This window comes from Pseudophryne corroboree, chromosome 2 (genome assembly GCF_028390025.1).
Source record: "Pseudophryne corroboree isolate aPseCor3 chromosome 2, aPseCor3.hap2, whole genome shotgun sequence".
Classification (NCBI taxonomy): domain Eukaryota; kingdom Metazoa; phylum Chordata; class Amphibia; order Anura; family Myobatrachidae; genus Pseudophryne; species Pseudophryne corroboree.
Window position 1 is genome coordinate 900,301,398 of NC_086445.1, and position 22,047 is coordinate 900,323,444.

Below are 22,047 nucleotides of genomic sequence, written 5' to 3' on the forward strand. Positions count from 1 at the left end.
GTTCTTTGGATGACAAACCATAAGAGATGAAAGCTGGAACCACAATCTCTTGGTTAAGATGAAAGCATGACACCACCTTAAGCAAATAACCAGGGCGAGTTCTAAGAACTGCTCGGTCATGGTGAAATATCAGAAAGGGCAGACGACAGGACAGAGCGCCTAGGTCTGATACCCTTCTAGCAGAGGCAATAGCCAGTAGGAACAGGACCTTGACCGTGAGCCATTTAAGGTCTACTGACTCAAGAGGTTCAAATGAAGACTCTTGCAGGGCATTCAGAACGGACAGATCCCATGGAGCCACAGGAGGGACATAGGGAGGCTGAATCCTTAAAACACCCTAAGTGAAAGTATGAACGTCAGGAATAGACTTAATGTTTCTTTGAAACCAAACCGACAAGGCAGAGATGTGAACCTTGAGGGAGGCCAGACGAAGGCCTAAGTCCAGGCCTTGTTGCAAAAATGCCAGAAGCCTAGAAGTACTGAATTTGTAAGCATCATAATTCTTTCCAGCACACCAGGTGAAGTAAGAATTCCAGACCCTATAGTAAATCCACGCAGAAGCCAGTTTGCAGGCCTTCAGCATAGTTTGGATAACCCGTTTTGAAAGGAAAGGTAAGAATTGGACTTTGGGTGGCACACTAGAGCTAAATATACACAATTAAAATATAACTTTTATTTCCATCTTTATAAAAGAGCCAATAACTGTGAAAATTATAAAATCAATAAAGACAAGTGTGGGACACAGTGCAACATATAATGTTAAAAAACCACACTCTTTGGATCCACTGTGCTGTGCAATGTCTTATATGTATAATAAATTTGTCAGGTTCTATGACCTTAATAAAGATTAATTGGGGCTGTCAGAATATGATCTCAATATTTTGTCTGGGCTTATTGGATGCAAACTTGCCTGGAATACACACAGGTATTGTATTGTTTATTTGTTTGTATTAAATAAATTCCATGTGACTAATCGGCTGGTGTTTTCAATTTCTGCCATCAATACCACAAAATTGACATATACATTTGGTATGCACTTCTAGAAAGTAGATACTTTGTGCCAATATGCACATCAGAGCATATCATTTAATGAAACATCCATACAGTAGTTCACATAAAGTAGTGATCCGCGCTCTCAGTCTATGCTGTCAAAGCACTCACAATCTGCCTCTGTAAACAATAATTATTTGTGTGTATCACACTAATGCACAGAGGCCTCCTAGTTTGTATATCAAAAAAATAAAAGTTATATTTTAATTGTGTATATTTAGCTCTAGTGCGCCATCCAATTCTTTCCTTTCCTTTCCAAACGAGTTTCATATATTGGCAACAATATATGGTGTGGCAGCACCCCCTAAGGTTGACCAGTTATAAGGCGGTACAATATAAGAAGGGGTATTCTATTCAGGATTTATGTAAATCTTAATACTAGTGCAGTAGTTTTCCCATTCCCTTTTTCCCTATTTAAAATAGTTTGGATAACCGCCACGGAGAATCCTTTAGCCCTTAGGAGTGAAGCTTAAAGAGCCATTCCGTCAAAGCCAGTCTGGCAAGGTCCGGGTAGACACAAGGGCCCTGAATGAGGAGGTCTGGGTGTTGAGGAAGTAGGAGAGGACGCTCTATCGATAGACCCTGCAGGTCTGAGAACCAATGCCGTCTGGGCCATGCTGGAGCAACTAGAAGTAGCATTCCTCCTTCTTGTTGTTTGAACTTCGTAGTACCCTGGGCAGGAGTGACACTGGAGGGAACACGTAGGGCAGCCGAAAGTTCCATGGAATTGCCAGTGCGTCCACGAATGCTGCTTGAGGATCCCTGGCTCTTGATCTGAAGACCGGAACTTTGTGATTATGTAGAGACGCCATCAGGTCTACATCTAGTAGACCCCACTTGTCCACTAGGAGTTGAAAGACCTGCTGATGAAGACTCCACTCTCCGGCATGCATGTCCTGATGACTGAGGAAATCCGCTTCCCAGTTGAGGACTCCCGGAATAAACACTGCCGATATTGCTGGCAGATGGCGTTCCGCCCAACTAATGATTTTTGACACTTCCATCATTGCCATGCAGCTTCGAGTGCCGCCTTGATGGTTTATGTACGCCACCATGTTGCCGATGTCTGACCGTACTTGAACAGGCCTGTTCTGTATCAGAGGCAGGGCGAGAGACAAAGCAATTACAGAATGTTTATCGGGAGGAGTGATTACTCCCTGGTCCACCGACCCTGGAAAGAGTATTGCTCCAACACCGCGCCCCAACCCCTCAGACTGGCGTCTGTAGTCAGTAGGACCCAGTTGGGGATCCAGAAGGGACGGCCCCTGCTCAACTGCTGGTCCTGTTGCCACCAGGTCAGCGACAAATGAACCTCCGGAGTCAAGGAGATCATGTGAGACTTGATCCGATGAGGCAGGCCGTCCCACTTGGAAAGGATTAACCTCTTAAGAGGGCGGCAATGAAATTGAGCGTACTCTACCATGTTGAAAGCCAACACCATGAGGCCTAGTTCTTGCATCCCCAAGTGTATCGATACTCTTGGGCGAAAGAGGAAGTATCTGATCTCTCCTGAAGTTTCAGGACCTTCTCTGGACGCAGAAACAGCCATTTACTGTGTGTGTGTCTAGCAGTGCCCCCAGGTGCACCATGCTCTGAGCAGGGACCAGCGAGGACTTCTTTCAGTTGATGAGCATCCCATGGGCTTGTAGGAAGTTTACAGTCAGTTGTAGGTGACTGAGGAGGACATCGTGGGAGTTTGCCAGAATCAGCAAGTCGTCCAGATATGTCAGGATCCTGACTCCCTGGCGACGGAGATGACCCGTCATCACGGCCATAACCTTGGTGAAGATTCGAGGGGCCGTGGCCAGTCCAATTGGCAGAGCCTGGAATTGATAGTGAAGGTCACCAATAGCAAACCGTAGATATTGCTGATGCGATATGGCAATAGGTATATGCAGATAAGCATCTTGTATATCCAGTCTCCGGGTTCCATGGCCAGTACAACTGAGCGCAGTGTTTCCATACGGAACTTAGACACTCTCACAAACTTGTTCAGTGATTTGAGGTTGATTATATGCCGGAGAGACCCATTGGGTTTCGGAACTAGAAACAGGGTCGAGTAGTATCCTCTGCCTCTCTGGGACAGAGGTACCGGCATACCATTCCTGTATCCAGGAGGGAACGCACAACAAGATGTAGAGCTTGCGCCTTCAATGGATCCGAAGGAATTACCGTTGTGCAAAACTGGCAAGGGAGACGTCTTTTGAAAGAGACTGCATACCCATGAGAGACAACTTCTCGCACCCATGCGTCTGAAGGTGTCTTTAACCAGACCTGGGTGAATCGCAGAAGTCGGCCTCCCACCCTGGTTTAGTTTAGTAGTCGGTAGAAATGCAGTCTTAGCAGCCACTAAGTCAGTCATAATCTTATTGAGGTCTTCCTCAAATAGGAGGTCTCCCTTAAAAGGGAGTACCTCCAAGGTCTTTTTGGAGTCCAGGTCCACCTTCCACAACCTCAACCACAGAATACGGCAAGCCAGGATGGACGTAGTAGATGCCTTGGCCGCCAACACACCTGCCTCAGAGGACGCCTCCTGAAGGTAATAGGCGGCGGTGGTAATATGAGACAGGTATTGTCTGGCAGTGTCAGATATATCTTGAGGCAGCTCTTCCTCTAATGCCTAAACCCATGCTTCAATTCCTTTTGCAGCCCAGGAGGCTGCTATAGTGGATCTATGTACAGCACCTGTAAGGGAGTAAATAGACTTCAGGCAACACTCCACACGCTTAACTGTCGGTTCCTTCAGTGAGGTGACAGGCAGAGTAGATGACACTACGAGACGGGTGACATTTGAATCCACAGGCGGTGAATTTTCCCACTTGTTACACAACTCAGAAGGGAGAGGATAACGAGCCACCATCTTTTTAGATAGGAAGAATTTCTTTCCTGGCGAAGACCAGGGTTCTTGACGTATGTCTACTAAATGGTCAGAATGCGGTAATGTTTTAGTTACCTTCTGACGTTTACACTTATCAGGTTTCTTAGACACAGTAGTGGGATCCACATCAACATCTATTTGTAGAAATTGCTTAATACAACCACTAGGTCAGGGACATCAACCTGAGTAGTTGATTCCCCATCAGAAGCAGCTGTATCAGTGTCTGACGGGTCAGTATACTCCCCATCCTCATCAGAAGAATTTTCCGAGAGATTAGTTGATTGTGAGGAGGAAGTGACCCGCTTAGATGACCCCTTGACAACACCAGAGTGACTTGGGGTAGCTTTAGGTCTAACCAAAGATTGATTCAATTGCTGCAACTGGGTAGACAAATTATCCGCCCAAGGCGGATCCTACCATAGGGGCAATATGTGGCTGCAATGGCACAGGAGGTCCCATAGGGGCTTAAGGCGTGCCACAAGCGTATTGAGCATAGTTGAGAACGCCGCCCAAGGTGGCTCCTGATTGGTTACAGGAGCTGCAGACTGACTGGGAGATGTATGGCACATATTATACAGACCATCATTCAAAGCTTCCCCCTCAGGCAAATCCCTGGCGCATGCGCTGCATGATACAGTAGCGTCCGTGGATTTCCCGCCCTTTGTGTTAGACATTTTAGTGAATGTAACCGCAGAGTGTATGAGTATTATACAGCCAGAGAGTACAATACCTGCGAATAAATCCCCTAGTATGTGACAGTGTACACAATACACATCACCAGCATCTAAATCCGGTACTGTGTGACTGCTTACACAGTACACAACACCAGCGAATAAATCCGGTATGAGGTGACTGAGTACACAGTAGAATACACTTAACGGCAAATACTGTGCAGTACTATATATGAGACCCTGACGCACCTAGTCCCCTAGGGTACAGAATACAGTGATAGATATATTGACATGTAGAATACTTAAGTGTCTGTAAAATCACGGCGATGATGTACAGGTGGATTTAGAGGAGACATTGCCCTGCAGTCCCGGAGACCAGTCGCAGCTAATCATAGATGATGGCACCCAGCATCTCAGTCAGGGAGTGAGGGAGATTGTGAGGCAGCTCCAGGGCGGGAACACCAGCAGTAGATGGCGCCCGGAGCTGGGGAAGGGGCTACAGGTCAAGCACCTATGCTGGTCCTCACCACTTGGTACTATGGAGTCTTAATAAAGTGGATATTTATATATCCGACCTGTACTCCTATGCCCTGGTGGATATAGTGGAGTCCCTCCTCTGTTAGTGTCCACGCCAGCACCGCAGTCCCTCTCCTTAGACTCTGACCGGAATGTGATTTAATGGCAGGTCCCGCCCGAGGGACCCTCTTACCTCCTCCCTTCAGTAGCAGCCACGCGAACCAGGAGAGCGTATGCGACCGTGTGTTTAGAGCTGGAGCGTCTCTGCCACAAGTACCCGGGAACAAAGCCAGCGGGAGTATGCGACACCGCAGCACAGAATGTCACCCTGACATGTAAGTTCTGCGGCTCTTGAAGTCTTTTAAACGCTTTTTCAGGGCTGCCCCCCTGTTGTGACCTGCTTCTGCAGGCACCAACTCGAAACTGAGCTCCAGTGCCTGGACGCAGGGTTATAGAGGAGGCCCCAATGCATCCTGGGACAGTCTAAAGCTTTAGCCTGTGGGTGCCTGGATCAAGATCCATCTCTACACCCCAATGTTTCCCTGTGGAAACCAATGTACCCCGCTGCAGAAATGGAGTTTATCGTCTTTCTACTCCTATTGTTACTACCACTTCTCTAGACTCTTCCAGAGTTGCTGAAAATGAAGCAAGCTATGGTGTCAACCTTAACTTCATCCTCAGCTTCACTTTGCAACAATATTCCCCTTTCTCACTCAAAAGGTTACAAAAGCCATTATCCACAGACTGCTGCAATCTTCTACTATCTGGTCTTCTTCACACCTGTCTATTCCCTCTACAATCCATCCTAAAGTAATTATTTACAGTTTCTTACATACTGCAGAATATTCCATTGCGCTTTACAAATGGAACAACAGTAATAGAACAAAATTGGGTAAAAACAGACAGACATCAAGGTAGTTTACAATCTATAGGGAATAGGCATTGATACACAAGGATAGGTGCTACCTATTGCATAATGGATCTGTTAGATTGCAAAGGTTCTTAATGGGCTGTACGATAAAGTCACACAGCAATGTTGGCCAGGGGTCAGGAGGTTGAGAAAGTGAAGACAATATGCGAGGTTGTGTGTGGACTGTATAGAAAGAATGTAATTGGGTAGGATAGTTATGAAGGTTATGTGGGGGGTTCTCGAATTTGATAAGTTTGTCTGTGAAGGTGAGTTTTCAGGGAACACTTGAAGGTTTGGAGACTAGAGGAGAGTCTCATTGTGTGTTGGAGGGCATTCTGCAGAGTGAGTGCAGCCCAAGTAATGTCCTTTATTCATGAATGAGAGCGAGTAATGCATGTGGATGAGAGATGCAGAGGAGAGGTCAGGTAGGGAGATAGTTTGAGGTAAGCGAAGAGATGTACAGCTAAGCCCCCACTTATCCAACCCACGGCAGCAGCTAATTGCGGAATCTTTGCCTCTATTAGTGTGACCACGGATGTGTGTGTGTGTGTGTGTGTGTATATATATACACACATTGGTTACTTTCAGTTTTGGACTACTGTGACTTGGCCATAAACTGAAAATTTCATGTCCTCTACATGCAGGATGAAATTAGATCCATCAGCAATTCGCTGCCATGTTGGGGTGCAGGAAAAGGAAAGTGACATTTTTTGTATCAATGTTCAACAAACCTACCTGGTGCTATGAAATCTTTCCTTTGCTTATTGATCACGTTTAACCACTAGATGGCAGCAAATGAATACAACAAAACAACTAATTCAACTTGATGGAACCACAGCAAAACAAATGCAGTACTCCAGTTATTTCACTTTATTGCTTGGATTAATCTTTATTCTTTAACATATAATCTATTTCATCCATAATTGTTTTACAAATAATCTGAGCCAAATAATAGCACCAACATTGTTAGAAGAGGTTTTATGGATTTATCTTCATTTTGTGGCTGGGTTAACACACAAGTATAGATTAAGAGACCTACCTAATGATGAATCAGAGGTAAACTTAAAAAAATACAATTACATAAGCTACTTTTATTTAATAAAAAACAATGATAAAAATAAAGTCACAAATGACACATCTAATAAGGAGTCTTTTTTATTATTAAAAAGTTTCATTTTTCAGTCAAACCTATAATTACAGAAATAATTCTATGATTAAGTTAGAAGACAATACAGAGAAAAAAAATGAATATTTAAATTCTTCATTTAAAATAATGAAATGATAACAATGAAAGTGGTATTAATACTGGGTTTTTTCCCCCTACATCTTAAATTCATACTTATACAGAGGTCTGCTATTTAACCTTCATTTTAGAAATCTGCTCAGTGACTTAATGAGGCAGATGTATTAAGCCTGGAGAAGTGATAAAGGAGTGATAAGTGGAAGGTGATAACGCAGCAGCCAATGATTACAGGTCTGAAAAATGACAGGAGCTGATTGGCTGGTGCATTATCACCTTCCACTTATCACGTCTCCAGGCTTAATACATCTGCGCCAATGAGTCTTCTGGATGTCTGTGAGCTGAACTTCATCACTGAGTGAAAACAATGCCTAGAAGCAAATGGAATTATCAGTTTCTGTTGTAACCTTTAAGACTAGTTCTTGCTCTTGGGGCACCACTGACTCTTGTAGCAAGCAGATGACTGCGCTATGTTATTTTGGGGTTCCGGGAGTACTGATGAAAGTTATTCCATGCCTTTGGCCTATACATTACTGCAGTACGGGTCACACAACAATGTTTCATGTACAAAGATCTGACTGCATAAAGTAGCATGACCTCTGGAGTAGTTGATTTTCTTATTAAATCATCTACTCTGAAATATCCTATACACAAAACTGAAAGTGACATTTTAAAACCCCGGCTTCCGGAAGGGCATATTTGACATTTTCTATATAATATCTGCATTAAACATATTCATTACTAATGCAAAAATTAGGCAGATATTCACATTTTAAGTGGGTGCTTTAAATCAGCCCTAAAAGTAGTGCCATAATAAAGGCATAATAATGATGGCAAAAATGTTATGTAATGTTATGTCATGAAATATTGTCAGTCCTTATTGTATGGACACTGTATACATACTACGCAACTGTATTACTGAGCTATTCTGGGAAAGCCAATGGTGTACTTCACTTTGTGTCACCTCCCACAAATACAAGGCTATTTTTGTGGGAAAATAGTGTCAGTTTCTAAAATGTGCAAATACAGCATTGATAAATTAGAGAATAAAATTATAATTAAATATTAATCCATTAAATAGGGAGTACAGTAAATCGATGCACATTTTTGGCTACTTGTTTTGATCACAATTTTTCCCCCAACTGTAGTAATGTTTTTGAGTTCCATAATAAATTTTTTTTTTTTAATTTTAAAATGACATTTTCAGAACTAAAAATAAAACAAAATACACTGTTCATTGTTAAGTAGACTTCTCACTGCAGCTCTGATAAAAAGTTACCCCTTTGCTATGACATCACTGACTCGCCCAGAGTATAATCCACCAATCCGCACTGTCAGTTTCTGCTCAACAACTCTACAAAGCTGTCACTCCTACTCAGAGCCGGCCATAGGCATAGGCAAACTAGGCAATTGCCTAGGGCATTTGATATGCCTAGGGGCATCAGCAGCTTCTGCTGATTAAAATGATATGCGGCATGCCTATATTCTGTATGTAGCATTTCATATGCTGATACAGCCACAGTCTCACACAGTATATAGGCATGCTGCATATCAGTTTAATCAGCAGAAGCTGCTTGTGCAGCCTAGCCACATAGCAATGCAAATAAGATGTATTTTCATTAAAAAAAAGGTGCCCAACGTTAGCATTGATGCAAGATTTGTGAGGACACATCTGTATCCAAGCAGAGGCAGAGGTCACAGTGTTAGTGTAAGTGTGAGTGCTGTGTGAATGTGAGTGGGTTGGTTGTGCAGTAGTGTTCGGGATATGTGTAAGGAGTATTATGTGTGTCATGTAAAAATGCATTAATAATGTGCAACATATGTGTAAAGGGCCACTATGTGTGTCATTATGTGTATAAGGGCATTAATAATGTGCGGCATATGTGTAACAGGGTACTACTGTATGTGTGTCATTATGTGTATAGGGGCACTAATAATGTGCAGCAAATGTGTAGGGGGCACTGTGTGTGTCATTATGTGTATAAGGGCATTAATAATGTGCGGCATATGTGTAAGGGACATGTGTAAAAGGGCATTAATAAATGTTGTCATAATGTGTAAGGTGCATTATGTTTATAAGGACATTAATGTGTCTCATATGTGTAAGGGGCATTACTGTGTGGAATTGTGTATAAATGCATTACTAATGTGTGGCATTATGTGTATAAGGTGCTCTACTATGTGGTGTTGCATATAGAAAGGGCACTACTGTGTCGTCTAATGTGAATAAAGAGCAATAAGGTGTGGTGTAGTGTGAATAAGTAGCAATTCAGTGTGATGTAATGTGAATAAGGGGCTCTACTGTGAGGAGTAACGTTTATAAGGTAAAGTGATACTACTGTGGGATGTAATATGAATTATGGACACTATCGCAAGATAAAATGTGAATAAAGTTGCAGTACTGTGTGGCGTAGTTGGAATTGGGGTTACTATTGTGTGGCCATGCCGCTTCCCAGCAGGAAGTTGCCCCATTTTGGGCTGTGCGTCAAATGTGCAAACTGTTCCTATTTAAAATATAGAGGGTACAAGGACTGCTATGGGTGAGGGGTGATGGTGCTGGGAAAGAGGTGCAAGGTCAGAGGCAGAACCAGCGGTGGTGCTAGGGGGCACCAGCCAAAATCTTGCCTAGGGCATCATATTGGTTAGGGCCGGCTCTGCTCATACTCTCCCTCTTTAGTTAAAGAAGCACCTCCCTCCTAACATGAAAACCCTACTGAAATAGAGTGAAATAGAGCAGGTTGGACATATTGGGGGATATTCAATTGTTTGAAAAGTCAGTTGGGTGTCTATTTTTTCCTATCTAATAGACAAGAAAAAACAGACACCCAACTGACTTTTCAAACATTTGAATTCCCCCCACTGAAGTGTAAATACTGCAGGTATGTCAGGCATATTATTCAGCTCATAAAAAAATATAGCCTTTGCTGTTAATGTTGAATAGTGGCTTTCTTTGCTCTTTCAATCATTTCATGCAGACTGTGCATTATGTTTTAAATACAGTTAAGGTCCAAATCTGGTGGAAACATTTTCTATACAATCAAGGGACACAACTTGCAAGTTAAAAGCAGAAGGAAAGTAATATTATTGCCAGGATTCGTTGTCCACGCAGCGCATCTCTCCACCAACTACTAAACCTAGTCAAAGCGGACACGTAATCAATCAGTTGATTAACAAAAATTAGAATCAGAAAACAATTAAACTGTACTACTAAGCAGGGTGTGCTAATTTAAATCAACGTGATTGAAATCATGATTTAAATCACATAATTTTTTTTAAAATCATTGTTTTAAATAAAAAATCAAACTCAAAGGGTGGAATTCAAATGTTTGAAAAGTCGGTTGGGTGTCTGTTTTTTCCTGTCTATTAGATAGGAAAAACAAACTCCCAACTAACTTTTCAAACATTTGAATCTCCCACAAAGTGTTTAGTATTGTTAAAATTGACTTTGAAAATGTACATTTTTGACAATCATGTTTCAAGAATTCAATATATATTAACATGGATTTAGAGTTACAGTCTTCATCCATGTTTTTACCAAGCTATTACTGGTAATTGGCGTAGGCATACTGTAGAATATGGACCATAGTCCTTTGACCATTTTTTTGTAGAGCAGCTAATCAAAGAGCTGTATCTATGGTTTTTGCTTGCTGACCTAAGTTAAGTATGACTCATGATACAAAGAGGCACAGGCAACAGACAAGTCCAGTCAAGAAACAGATAATTCCAGAATCAAGTTCCAAGCAAAAGCAACCCCGTTTAATGATCTCTTGTTTGACCATAATGTTGTATCAATGGTGGCACCAATAGGTTGTGGTGTTTGTATTTTTCATATACCTTATATAGTAAAAACTCTGGCATATATGTTAGTCATCGCACGTCACCGATTGGCAACTATTGTAACTTTTAACATCATTGCTGTTTCTTTCCTTTTGCAGTTTGTATGATTTGTGTGTAGTTTGCTGTGCCATGCCATTCATGGTGACACTGTCAAGTCATTTAAATTAAATATATTAAAGTTACAGTATTTTAAAATAATTTTGCATTATTGTTTTTATTTTTTATATTTGTTTACGTGATCATTTTTATAAAAATCCAATTTAAATAAAAAAACTGAACCAAATAAAAAAATGTTTTTATTTAAATAAGAAATATTTATTTAAAAAAAATTATGATTTTTTTTTCACACCCTGCTGCTATGCAGTTAATTAAATAAATTGCAACTAAGATTAAAAATAAATATATAGGGCTACTAGGGATGTTCTGTATGTATATAAGTAGACTAATCACATCTGCAACACTACTTGACCATTTATTAAAGAATGCAGCTAAGGACACTATTTTCTAACCTGTCGTGCAGTCGTGAGGTAACCTCATATAGGAAAATCAAAAGCGCAGCAACTACAAGCAGTTAAAATAAAACAAAAAACAAAAAAAAACTAGTCTATAGCTGTTTGTGACAGCTAATTCTTTAACAAAGTTCCAAACTGGAACTTACCAGAGAAGAGTGCAATTATTTGTACTATACAGAATACATAGGAGTACTTTTGGGGTACATGTATCTAAAACATGTCAGTTAGGGCAGATGGCTTTGGTCAGATAATAAGCCCCTTTTAAAAATACTATATTCAAATACAAAAAAAAGTTAAGACTAATTATTAGGGTCTCTGGGGGTCATTCAGAGTTGATCGCTCGCTAGCTATTTTTTGCAGCGCTGCGATCAGATAGTCGCTGCCTATGGGGGAGTGTATTTTCGCTTTGCAAGTGTGCAAACGCTTGTGCAGCTGAGCAGTACAAAAAAGTTTTGTGCAGTTTCTGAGTAGGTCTGAACTTACTCAGCCGCTGCAAGCACTTCAGCCTGTCTGGTCCCGGAATTTACGTCAGACACCCGCCCTGCAAACGCTTGGACACGCCTGCGTTTCCTCAATCACTCCCTGAAAACGGTCAGTTGATACCCATCAAGCCTTCTTCCTGTCAATCTCCTTGCGATCGGCTGTGCGAATGGATTCTTCGTTAAATCCATCGCCCAGCACCAATCCGCTTTGTACCCATACGACGCGCCTACGCATTGCGGTGCATACGCATGCGCAGTTTTGCAGAGTTTTGACCTGATCGCAGCGCTGCAAAAAATAGCTAGCATGCGATCAGGTCAGAATGACCCCCTCCGCCCAGTTCTGTTCAAAATTAAGGCGGAGTTTGTTCAACCGTATACAGTCTAAGCTTTACATTTATTACTCTGAAAAAGAAACCCCAGAGGCTCTTTGGCTATAGGGCGCCGTGATTTGGTATTACACTTCACTATCTTACAGATAGATGTAGATGTCATTTTTAATAGCACGGCCATGAAAAGTCAATCTTGTCAGCACAGATTTATGAAATAAACGATGCAGTGTTAAGGTGTGTACACACGGTGAGATATTGACTATGCCCGATTTTGACTTTGCGATTTACCTTGAAATCCCCCAGAAGCACCGATTTTGACCATCTGTACTTGCGATTTTGACTATGTGCGATTTTAAATAATTGCCAATTTTGACTATACTTTGTAATAGATTGTACACAATATAGTCAAGATTGACTTGCCTGCAGAGTCTATTTTTTCTTGCGATACCGATCCTGCGGGACCGCGCATCGGTATCGCAAGTTGTGAACACACAGTGCGATTTGCACTACCTTTCCTTAGGATTTTGACTATATATAGTCAAAACGTAAGATTACACCGCATCGTGTGTATGCACCTTTAGTACAGAAGTTTAGTAAATCGAGCACAATAATACTACAAGATAAATGGATAATCTCAAGCAGGGAGCACATGCGAATAACCCTTATTTTAGGAATCTCATGTCAATATTTGGAATGTGCCAAATCAATTACTTAAAATTAGTATAAATATAAAATACTTATATACAGAATTCCGATAAGTCCAAAACGAATAGGATATTAACATTTTGCAGGAATTCCACCTGCATATTTAACTGGCTAAAGTAATAACTATGTCACGTCGTTAAAATCAGGGCAGACAATATTTTGGCCAAGCTTAAGTTCTCTACAATGATCAAACCTCATTATTCATCTAAAACATAAACATGGATTTGAAGCATCTATGTCAATATTGGCTGTAAGTATCCTGTATGTCATGGGTTCTAGCTGATTTAACAGTCACTAAGCTACTAAGTCATGAACTACAGGCCTTTAAGACTGACTGGGCGTTTTGCATATACTAATGAATATAACAATAATTTCATGGTAAGGTAATCAATCAGTCACCTGAAACATTAGTGCATAGAGCATTGCATATGTAATACATACTGAAACCATGTTACCACATAAGTCCGGGAACTTATCCCAGATTCTATGTGCTAGTTCGATAACAGGGTAAGTTACTGGGTGAGAATAAAGGGCTCTAATTGAATATCCCCGGGCGTTAAAGCCAGAGGCTACCACTTTTTTTTCACACCCTGTAAATTACCGGGTATAACTGAATTCCCACCTTTAATAGTCAAATTATATAGTAACCGGTTTGATTTTCATCTGCAACTGTTCAACTTGAATACACAACATCTTCATAGCAGAACTGGGCCACCTTTCCCATATTACCCATATAAAAACAGTATTACTCAAAAAAGTTAACTTCTGATCCATGTTCTACACTAAAACAAAGTATAAAACTTAAAAACACAGTAGCTGGCTGCGTTCCCTGCATAGTAAGTAAGTGGCTTCTGAGCAGGCTCTGTGTTTTGTCAGTCTTGTAATGGAAACGCTAAAAGAGGTCTAGAAGCAAGCCAAGTAACAAGTGGTACTCTCCTCTGGGAACTCACTTCTGATTGCTAGATTACGCGGCAGTTGGCTATGTTGGTGTACTACAGAAGAACTGTATAAAAAATAAAATACTAAATAAATGTAAGATTGCACATTCTGACTTATGAATGTCAGATACCACAAATTGGTGCCAGCAATGTGCGATGGGTACTATAAATCAGAATAAAGATGGTCTTACTTTTAGGATGAGTAACGATAATCCTCACACCCAGCCAGGTACATGTGAATATGTACTACTATAAGGCACGGCTGGGATGGCTTTGTCACTACCTTAAAACCTACATAGTATATTTAAATGGGGATTGTTGAACACAAAGATCAGAAATAATCAGTAACAGTAAGTCAAAACTCACCACCTTCAATGTTCAAATAATCAGTTTTTCTGTTGTCAGTAGACTAAAGAGCCACCCTCGCGAGTGAGGAGTGTATGTCAGCTGTAGCGGTCTAACATTGTAGGTAAAGGGATCTAGAGACTCGTCCATTAGTGAGATTTAAGTGTATTAAAACCACCGCAATAATGATTTTACATATGCTGGACAGTGGACAGACTATTGCTCAATATCAAGCCAATCTTTAAGGAAATGAGCATCTTCTAGACTTATTGTTGAGCTAATAATGCAATAAGGACTGCTATCCAAAAACTAATTTGAAGTCATCCTTGAAGCTATAGATTAGATGGCAGGTAACGTCTTGCATAATAGCTTGGATGCTAGGAAGGCATATTAAGATCCTCATACAAATAGGTTTTTGGCCATAAACATCTCTTGCAAGAGAATGTCACACTGTTCTTATGAACTCAATACAGAGTCAGTCCCTGTAAGCAGATTGGTGCCCGAGCTGTCGGTCGTCATATGTGCTGTATCTCTTTACGTGAATACGGCGAACACGATCCCTGAGCTCTAAGCCCTCATCATCTTCACTGTGGGATGCTTGGCTGCGGGTGCGGCTTGTAGCTTCCAGCAAGGAGTTGTCGGGGACTCGAGGGGTCTCATAGAGTAACACATTTAGAGTCTCTTCATAAATGCGTGCTTCAGGAAACTCAACCTAGAGAAATCAGGGCAAGAGAAATGTATTTTATTTTAAAACATACAATGTTAGCAAGAGTGATTGAATATGCATTTTATGTATCTGCCGAGACAAGCAAAGGATGGAACGGAAGATAAAATTTGGTAGGAAAGAAGACCGTTTACGCCACCATGTAGCACTTCAAAGGGGTGCCCCCACTCCTGTACATAGAGCCAATGGAAGAGGGAGAGGTGAAAGCTGTTAGCACTGATTGGCTGAACCCATCCCAAAAAAGTCATCCCACTAGGAAGATCGGTCTGGATGCCAGGAGTCCGATACTGTGCCACCTTAACTTCCTCATTCCAGTCACCGCAGGTTTTTTATACTAGGTACACACTTTGCGATATGTCACATATGATTGACATATCGCATTATTTATCGGCAGGTGTGTACAGAATATATGTCTGAATAATGTTGTTAACAGCTATATTGCGTTTGCCCTGCAGCACAGCTGATGCCAATATATAATCGGTACATCTGGCTGACTGTAGGTCTGCCCTGTCAACCGCCCCATAGACCTGCCCAGGAACCGCCAACAAGGACTTCACTACTGATTTCTGGGGCCAGACATGTTTGTTTGTGCATAACACTTACCAAATCGTTGGATCGGTAGGCATAACGGGCGACCAGCTGGTCCATCGCTCAAGTGTGTACCCAGCCTAATTTGTGGCCAGATACAGTATCTCCTCAGCATTGATCATTTTCTTTTAAGCTGTCAACTGTAAGCAATGGAGCAGACCCCGACTGAAGTGCTATATAGTGATACTGGTATGTTTAAAGCTTGAGCTAATAAACATCTAATTACAATACAAAAATATAAACTCTAATATATTTGTATGTGGCAAAAAAAGTTACAATAAACTTGTGCGATGTTACAGAAATTACGAGTCATGTGACTACACAAATACAGGTATTTCTTTGCCACCTTCCAGTATGACCCAAGTGCCTCAAACAGTGCCCAAAACTTTTCTCATTTCTAAATTAAGGTTTCCATGTGATAGCGGCCGCTCACTTACATGTAATGCAAATGCAGACTTTAAATAAAACATTCCTTCTAAACTTATGTAGGATTTGAAGAACTGAATGGGACACTAGACTTAGGTTTACCATACTATCCCTTAAACCGGGACACTCATTTATTTGGTCACACAGAAGTGGTCAGGTCAGTCACATGTCTGGTGGTTCGCCAGTCAGGTCAAGAGACTGGATGAAATGGTAGAGATACAATGCTGCACTGGGACCTATGGGGAAGAAATGAAAGGGGGGGGGGGGGGGGGGGTGTGTGGAAGATTTGAATGTAGATCGAATTTTTAATCTAGATTCTTTACCATTAGTCCCAGTGCAGTGCTGTATCTTTAACAAGTCATGCACATTTTCAGGAGGAAGGACATGTTATCAATACAGCAGTGCCAATAACCACCCCAATGGTGGAATGCAGTGTAATCCCATGCAATAAGAGACAGGATGTAACATGGCTGCAAGGAGCTTCCTTGTTCTGGTCGTCCAATCACACTGTGCCTGCGTAGATATGTTTAATTGGTGACCTTGACCTTCCATACATTGCAACTGAGTACTATGGATCTGAATCAGATTTGAATTGTATAGGATGGCTCCACCAATGGTCATACTTATAATGATGACAGACTAATTTTTTGGAAATCAATCAAACTGACATATGCATGTGTATGGATATATGTATGTATATAGCCATCAAACACATCCAACTAGACCTCATGTGGAGAGATGTATTCCATGTCTGTGTAATTGGTTTGCGATGGAGTAGCTAATCAACAATTCTGAGATTTAGAGAGAAGGTGCTACAACGTATGCATTCAGAAAACAATGGTTAGATATAGTGCAGAGCCTCTACCATCGTCACATGACTGCACTGGATGTACCTTTGTCTGCTTCTTTTCAGTGGCATAAACAATGGAGGTACAGCAGACTTCTGCTAGCTTCCGTCCCTGACCATAGAAAGACCAGCAGCAGATCTCATCTCCAATCACATCCTTCATAAATAAGACTCGTCCATTGAAGCGCAGAGAAAGTTTGTCAAATAGCTCAATATTTTTCAGGAGGTTGTCGTCAGAGTTGCTAAAACGGTCACATTAAAGGAAGCCAAAAACATCTTTGTATTAGAGGAACATTTATACCCGTTTATCTTGACTTCCTTAACTAATACAAAGGGCAGATGTAGCATGCGCATTCTGCTAAATAAAGGTAAAAGGACCCTTCAATAAGAGATAGAAGAGCAAAAAAATAAATCCAAATAACTTGTCCTTTATTGCTCTTAAATGGAAGTTCAGAAACTAAAAAATAAGAATTTACTTACCGATAATTCTATTTCTCGGAGTCCGTAGTGGATGCTGGGGTTCCTGAAAGGACCATGGGGAATAGCGGCTCCGCAGGAGACAGGGCACAAAAAGTAAAGCTTTTCCAGATCAGGTGGTGTGCACTGGCTCCTCCCCCTATGACCCTCCTCCAGACTCCAGTTAGGTACTGTGCCCGGACGAGCGTACACAATAAGGGAGGATTTTGAATCCCGGGTAAGACTCATACCAGCCACACCAATCACACCGTACAACTTGTGATCTAAACCCAGTTAACAGTATGATAACAGAGGAGCCTCTGAAAGATGGCTCCCTAAACAATAACCCGAATTAGTTAACAATAACTATGTACAAGTATTGCAGATAATCCGCACTTGGGATGGGCGCCCAGCATCCACTACGGACTCCGAGAAATAGAATTATCGGTAAGTAAATTCTTATTTTCTCTATCGTCCTAGTGGATGCTGGGGTTCCTGAAAGGACCATGGGGATTATACCAAAGCTCCCAAACGGGCGGGAGAGTGCGGATGACTCTGCAGCACCGAATGAGAGAACTCCAGGTCCTCCTTTGCCAGGGTATCAAATTTGTAGAATTTTACAAACGTGTTCTCCCCTGACCACGTAGCTGCTCGGCAGAGTTGTAATGCCGAGACCCCTCGGGCAGCCGCCCAAGATGAGCCCACCTTCCTTGTGGAATGGGCCTTAACAGATTTAGGCTGTGGCAGGCCTGCCACAGAATGTGCAAGTTGAATTGTGTTACAAATCCAACGAGCAATCGACTGCTTAGAAGCAGGCGCACCCAACTTGTTGGGTGCATACAGTATAAACAGCGAGTCAGATTTTCTGACTCCAGCCGTCCTTGAAATGTATATTTTTAAAGCTCTGACAACGTCCAACAACTTGGAGTCCTCCAAGTCGCTTGTAGCCGCAGGCACTACAATAGGCTGGTTCAGGTGAAACGCTGATACCACCTTAGGGAGAAAATGCGGACGCGTCCGCAGCTCTGCCCTATCCGAATGGAAAATTAAATAAGGGCTTTTATAAGATAAAGCCGCCAGTTCAGATACTCTCCTGGCGGACGCCAGCGCCAGTAACATAGTCACTTTCCATGTGAGATATTTCAAATCCACATTTTTTAGTGGTTCAAACCAATGGGATTTGAGGAAATCTAAAACTACATTTAGATCCCACGGTGCCACCGGAGGCACCACAGGAGGCTGTATATGCAGTACTCCTTTGACAAAAGTCTGGACCTCAGGAACTGAGGCCAATTCTTTTTGGAAGAATATTGACAGGGCCGAAATTTGAACCTTAATAGATCCCAATTTGAGACCCATAGACAATCCTGATTGCAGGAAATGTAGGAAACGACCCAGTTGAAATTCCTCCGTCGGAGCACTCCGATCCTCGCACCACGCAACATATTTCCGCCAATTGCGGTGATAATGCTTCGCGGTGACTTCCTTTCTTGCCTTAATCAAGGTAGGAATGACTTCTTCTGGAATGCCTTTTCCTTTTAGGATCTGGCGTTCAACCGCCATGCCGTCAAATGCAGCCGCGGTAAGTCTTGGAATAGACACGGTCCCTGCTGAAGCAGGTCCTGTCTTAGAGGTAGAGGGCACGGATCGTCCGTGACCATCTCTTGAAGTTCCGGGTACCAAGACCTTCTTGGCCAATCCGGAGCCACTAGTATCGTTTTTACTCCGCTTTGCCGTATGATTCTCAATACCTTTGGTATGAGAGGCAGAGGAGGAAACACATACACCGACTGGTACACCCAAGGTGTTACCAGCGCGTCCACAGCTATTGCCTGCGGATCTCTTGACCTGGCGCAATACCTGTCCAGTTTTTTGTTGAGGCGAGACGCCATCATGTCCACCATTGGTCTTTCCCAACGGTTTATTAGCATGTGGAAAACTTCTGGATGAAGTCACCACTCTCCCGGGTGAAGATCGTGTCTGCTGAGGAAGTCTGCTTCCCAGTTGTCCACTCCCGGGATGAACACTGCTGACAGTGCTATCACGTGATTCTCCGCCCAGCGAAGGATCCTGGCAGCTTCTGCCATTGCACTCCTGCTTCTTGTGCCGCCCTGTCTGTTTACATGGGCGACTGCCGTGATGTTGTCCGACTGGATCAACACCGGTCTTCCTTGAAGCAGAGGTTCCGCCTGGCTTAGAGCATTGTAGATTGCTCTTAGTTCCAGAATGTTTATGTGAAGAGACTTTTCCAGGCTCGACCACACTCCCTGGAAGTTTCTTCCTTGTGTGACTGCTCCCCAGCCTCTCAGGCTGGCGTCCGTGGTCACCAGGATCCAATCCTGTATGCCGAATCTGCGGCCCTCCAATAGATGAGCCCTCTGCAACCACCACAGAAGAGATACCCTTGTCCTTGGAGACAGGGTTATCCGCAGGTGCATCTGAAGATGCGTGCATTGATGTACAGACACCTTTCCTGGTTTTAGGAGATTCCTGACCAGGTCGGATAACTCCTTGGCTTTTTCCTCGGGAAGAAAAACCTTTTTCTGAACCGTGTCCAGAATCATCCCTAGGAACAGCAGACGAGTTGTCGGCATTAATTGGGATTTTGGAATATTCAGAATCCATCCGTGCTGCTTTAGCACCTCTTGAGATATTGCTAATCCCATCTCTAGCTGTTCTCTGGACCTTGCCCTTATTTGGAGATCGTCCAAGTATGGGATAATTAATACGCCTTTTCTTCGAAGAAGAATCATCATCTCGGCCATTACCTTTGTAAAGACCCGAGGTGCCGTGGACAAACCAAACGGCAGCGTCTGAAACTGATAGTGACAGTTTTGTACAACGAACCTGAGGTACCCCTGGTGTGAGGGGTAAATTGGAACGTGGAGATACGCATCCTTGATGTCCAAGGATACCATAAAGTCCCCTTCTTCCAGGTTCGCTATCACTGCTCTGAGTGACTCCATCTTGAACTTGAACTTCTTTATGTACAGGTTCAAGGACTTCAGATTTAGAATAGGCCTTACCGAGCCATCCGGCTTCGGTACCACAAATAGAGTGGAATAATACCCCTTCCCTTGTTGTAGAAGAGGTACCTTGACTATCACCTGCTGAGAGTACAGCTTGTGAATGGCTTCCAAAACCGTCTCCCTTTCGGAAGGGGACGTTGGTAAAGCAGACTTCAGGAAACGGCGAGGTGGATCTGTCTCTAATTCCAACCTGTACCCCTGAGATATTATCTGCAGGATCCAGGGATCTACCTGCGAGTGAGCCCACTGCGCGCTGTAATTTTTTGAGACGACCTCCCACCGTCCCCGAGTCCGCTTGAGAAGCCCCAGCGTCATGCTGAGGCTTTTGTAGAAGCCGGGGAGGGCTTCTGTTCCTGGGAAGGAGCTGCCTGTTGCTGTTTCTTCCCTCGACCTCTGCCTCGTGGCAGATATGAATAGCCCTTTGCTCTCTTATTTTTAAAGGAACGAAAGGGCTGCGGTTGAAAAGTCGGTGCCTTTTTCTGTTGGGGAGTGACTTGAGGTAGAAAGGTGGATTTCCCGGCTGTAGCCGTGGCCACCAAATCTGATAGACCGACTCCAAATAACTCCTCCCCTTTATACGGCAAAACTTCCATATGCCGTTTTGAATCCGCATCGCCTGTCCACTGTCGCGTCCATAAAGCTCTTCTGGCCGAAATGGACATAGCACTTACCCGTGATGCCAGTGTGCAGATATCCCTCTGTGCATCACGCATATAAAGAAATGCATCCTTTATTTGTTCTAACGACAGTAAAATATTGTCCCTGTCCAGGGTATCAATATTTTCAATCAGGGACTCTGACCAAACTACCCCAGCACTGCACATCCAGGCAGTCGCTATAGCTGGTCGTAGTATAACACCTGCATGTGTGTATATACTTTTTTGGATATTTTCCATCCTCCTATCTGATGGATCTTTAAGTGCGGCCGTCTCAGGAGAAGGTAACGCCACTTGTTTTGATAAGCGTGTTAGCGCCTTGTCCACCCTAGGAGGTGTTTCCCAACGCTCCCTAACCTCTGGCGGGAAAGGGTATAATGCCAATAATTTCTTTGAAATTATCAGTTTTTTATCAGGGGCAACCCACGCTTCATCACACACGTCATTTAATTCTTCTGATTCAGGAAAAACTATAGGTAGTTTTTTCACACCCCACATAATACCCTGTTTAGTGGTACCTGTAGTATCAGCTAAATGTAACGCCTCCTTCATTGCCAAAATCATATAACGTGTGGCCCTACTGGAAAATACGGTTGATTCGTCACCGTCACCACTGGAATCAGTGCCTGTGTCTGGGTCTGTGTCGACCGACTGAGGCAAAGGGCGTTTTACAGCCCCTGACGGTGTTTGAGGCGCCTGGACAGGCACTAATTGATTGTCCGGCCGCCTCATGTCGTCAAACGACTGCTTTAGCGTGTTGACACTATCCCGTAATTCCATAAATAAAGGCATCCATTCTGGTGTCGACCCCCTAGGAGGTGACATCCCCATATTTGGCAATTGCTCCGCCTCCACACCAATATCGTCCTCATACATGTCGACACACACGTACCGACACACAGCAGACA

General features: G+C 42.9%; 1 protein-coding gene across 3 annotated transcripts in view; it reads right to left on the reverse strand.

The window, feature by feature from the left end:
- Positions 1-6,988: 6,988 nt before the first annotated feature.
- TNFAIP1 (TNF alpha induced protein 1) overlaps positions 6,989-22,047 on the reverse strand; it is a 91,017-nt gene continuing 75,958 nt past the window's right edge. For all 3 annotated transcript variants that reach the window (XM_063956038.1, XM_063956037.1, XM_063956039.1), the window contains 2 exons: positions 17,045-17,240; positions 6,989-15,125 (listed from right to left, as the gene is read on the reverse strand). In XM_063956038.1, the coding sequence (XP_063812108.1) occupies positions 14,889-15,125; positions 17,045-17,240 (433 nt within the window). In that variant the 3' untranslated portion in view covers positions 6,989-14,888. The remainder of the gene's footprint in view (positions 15,126-17,044; positions 17,241-22,047) is intronic.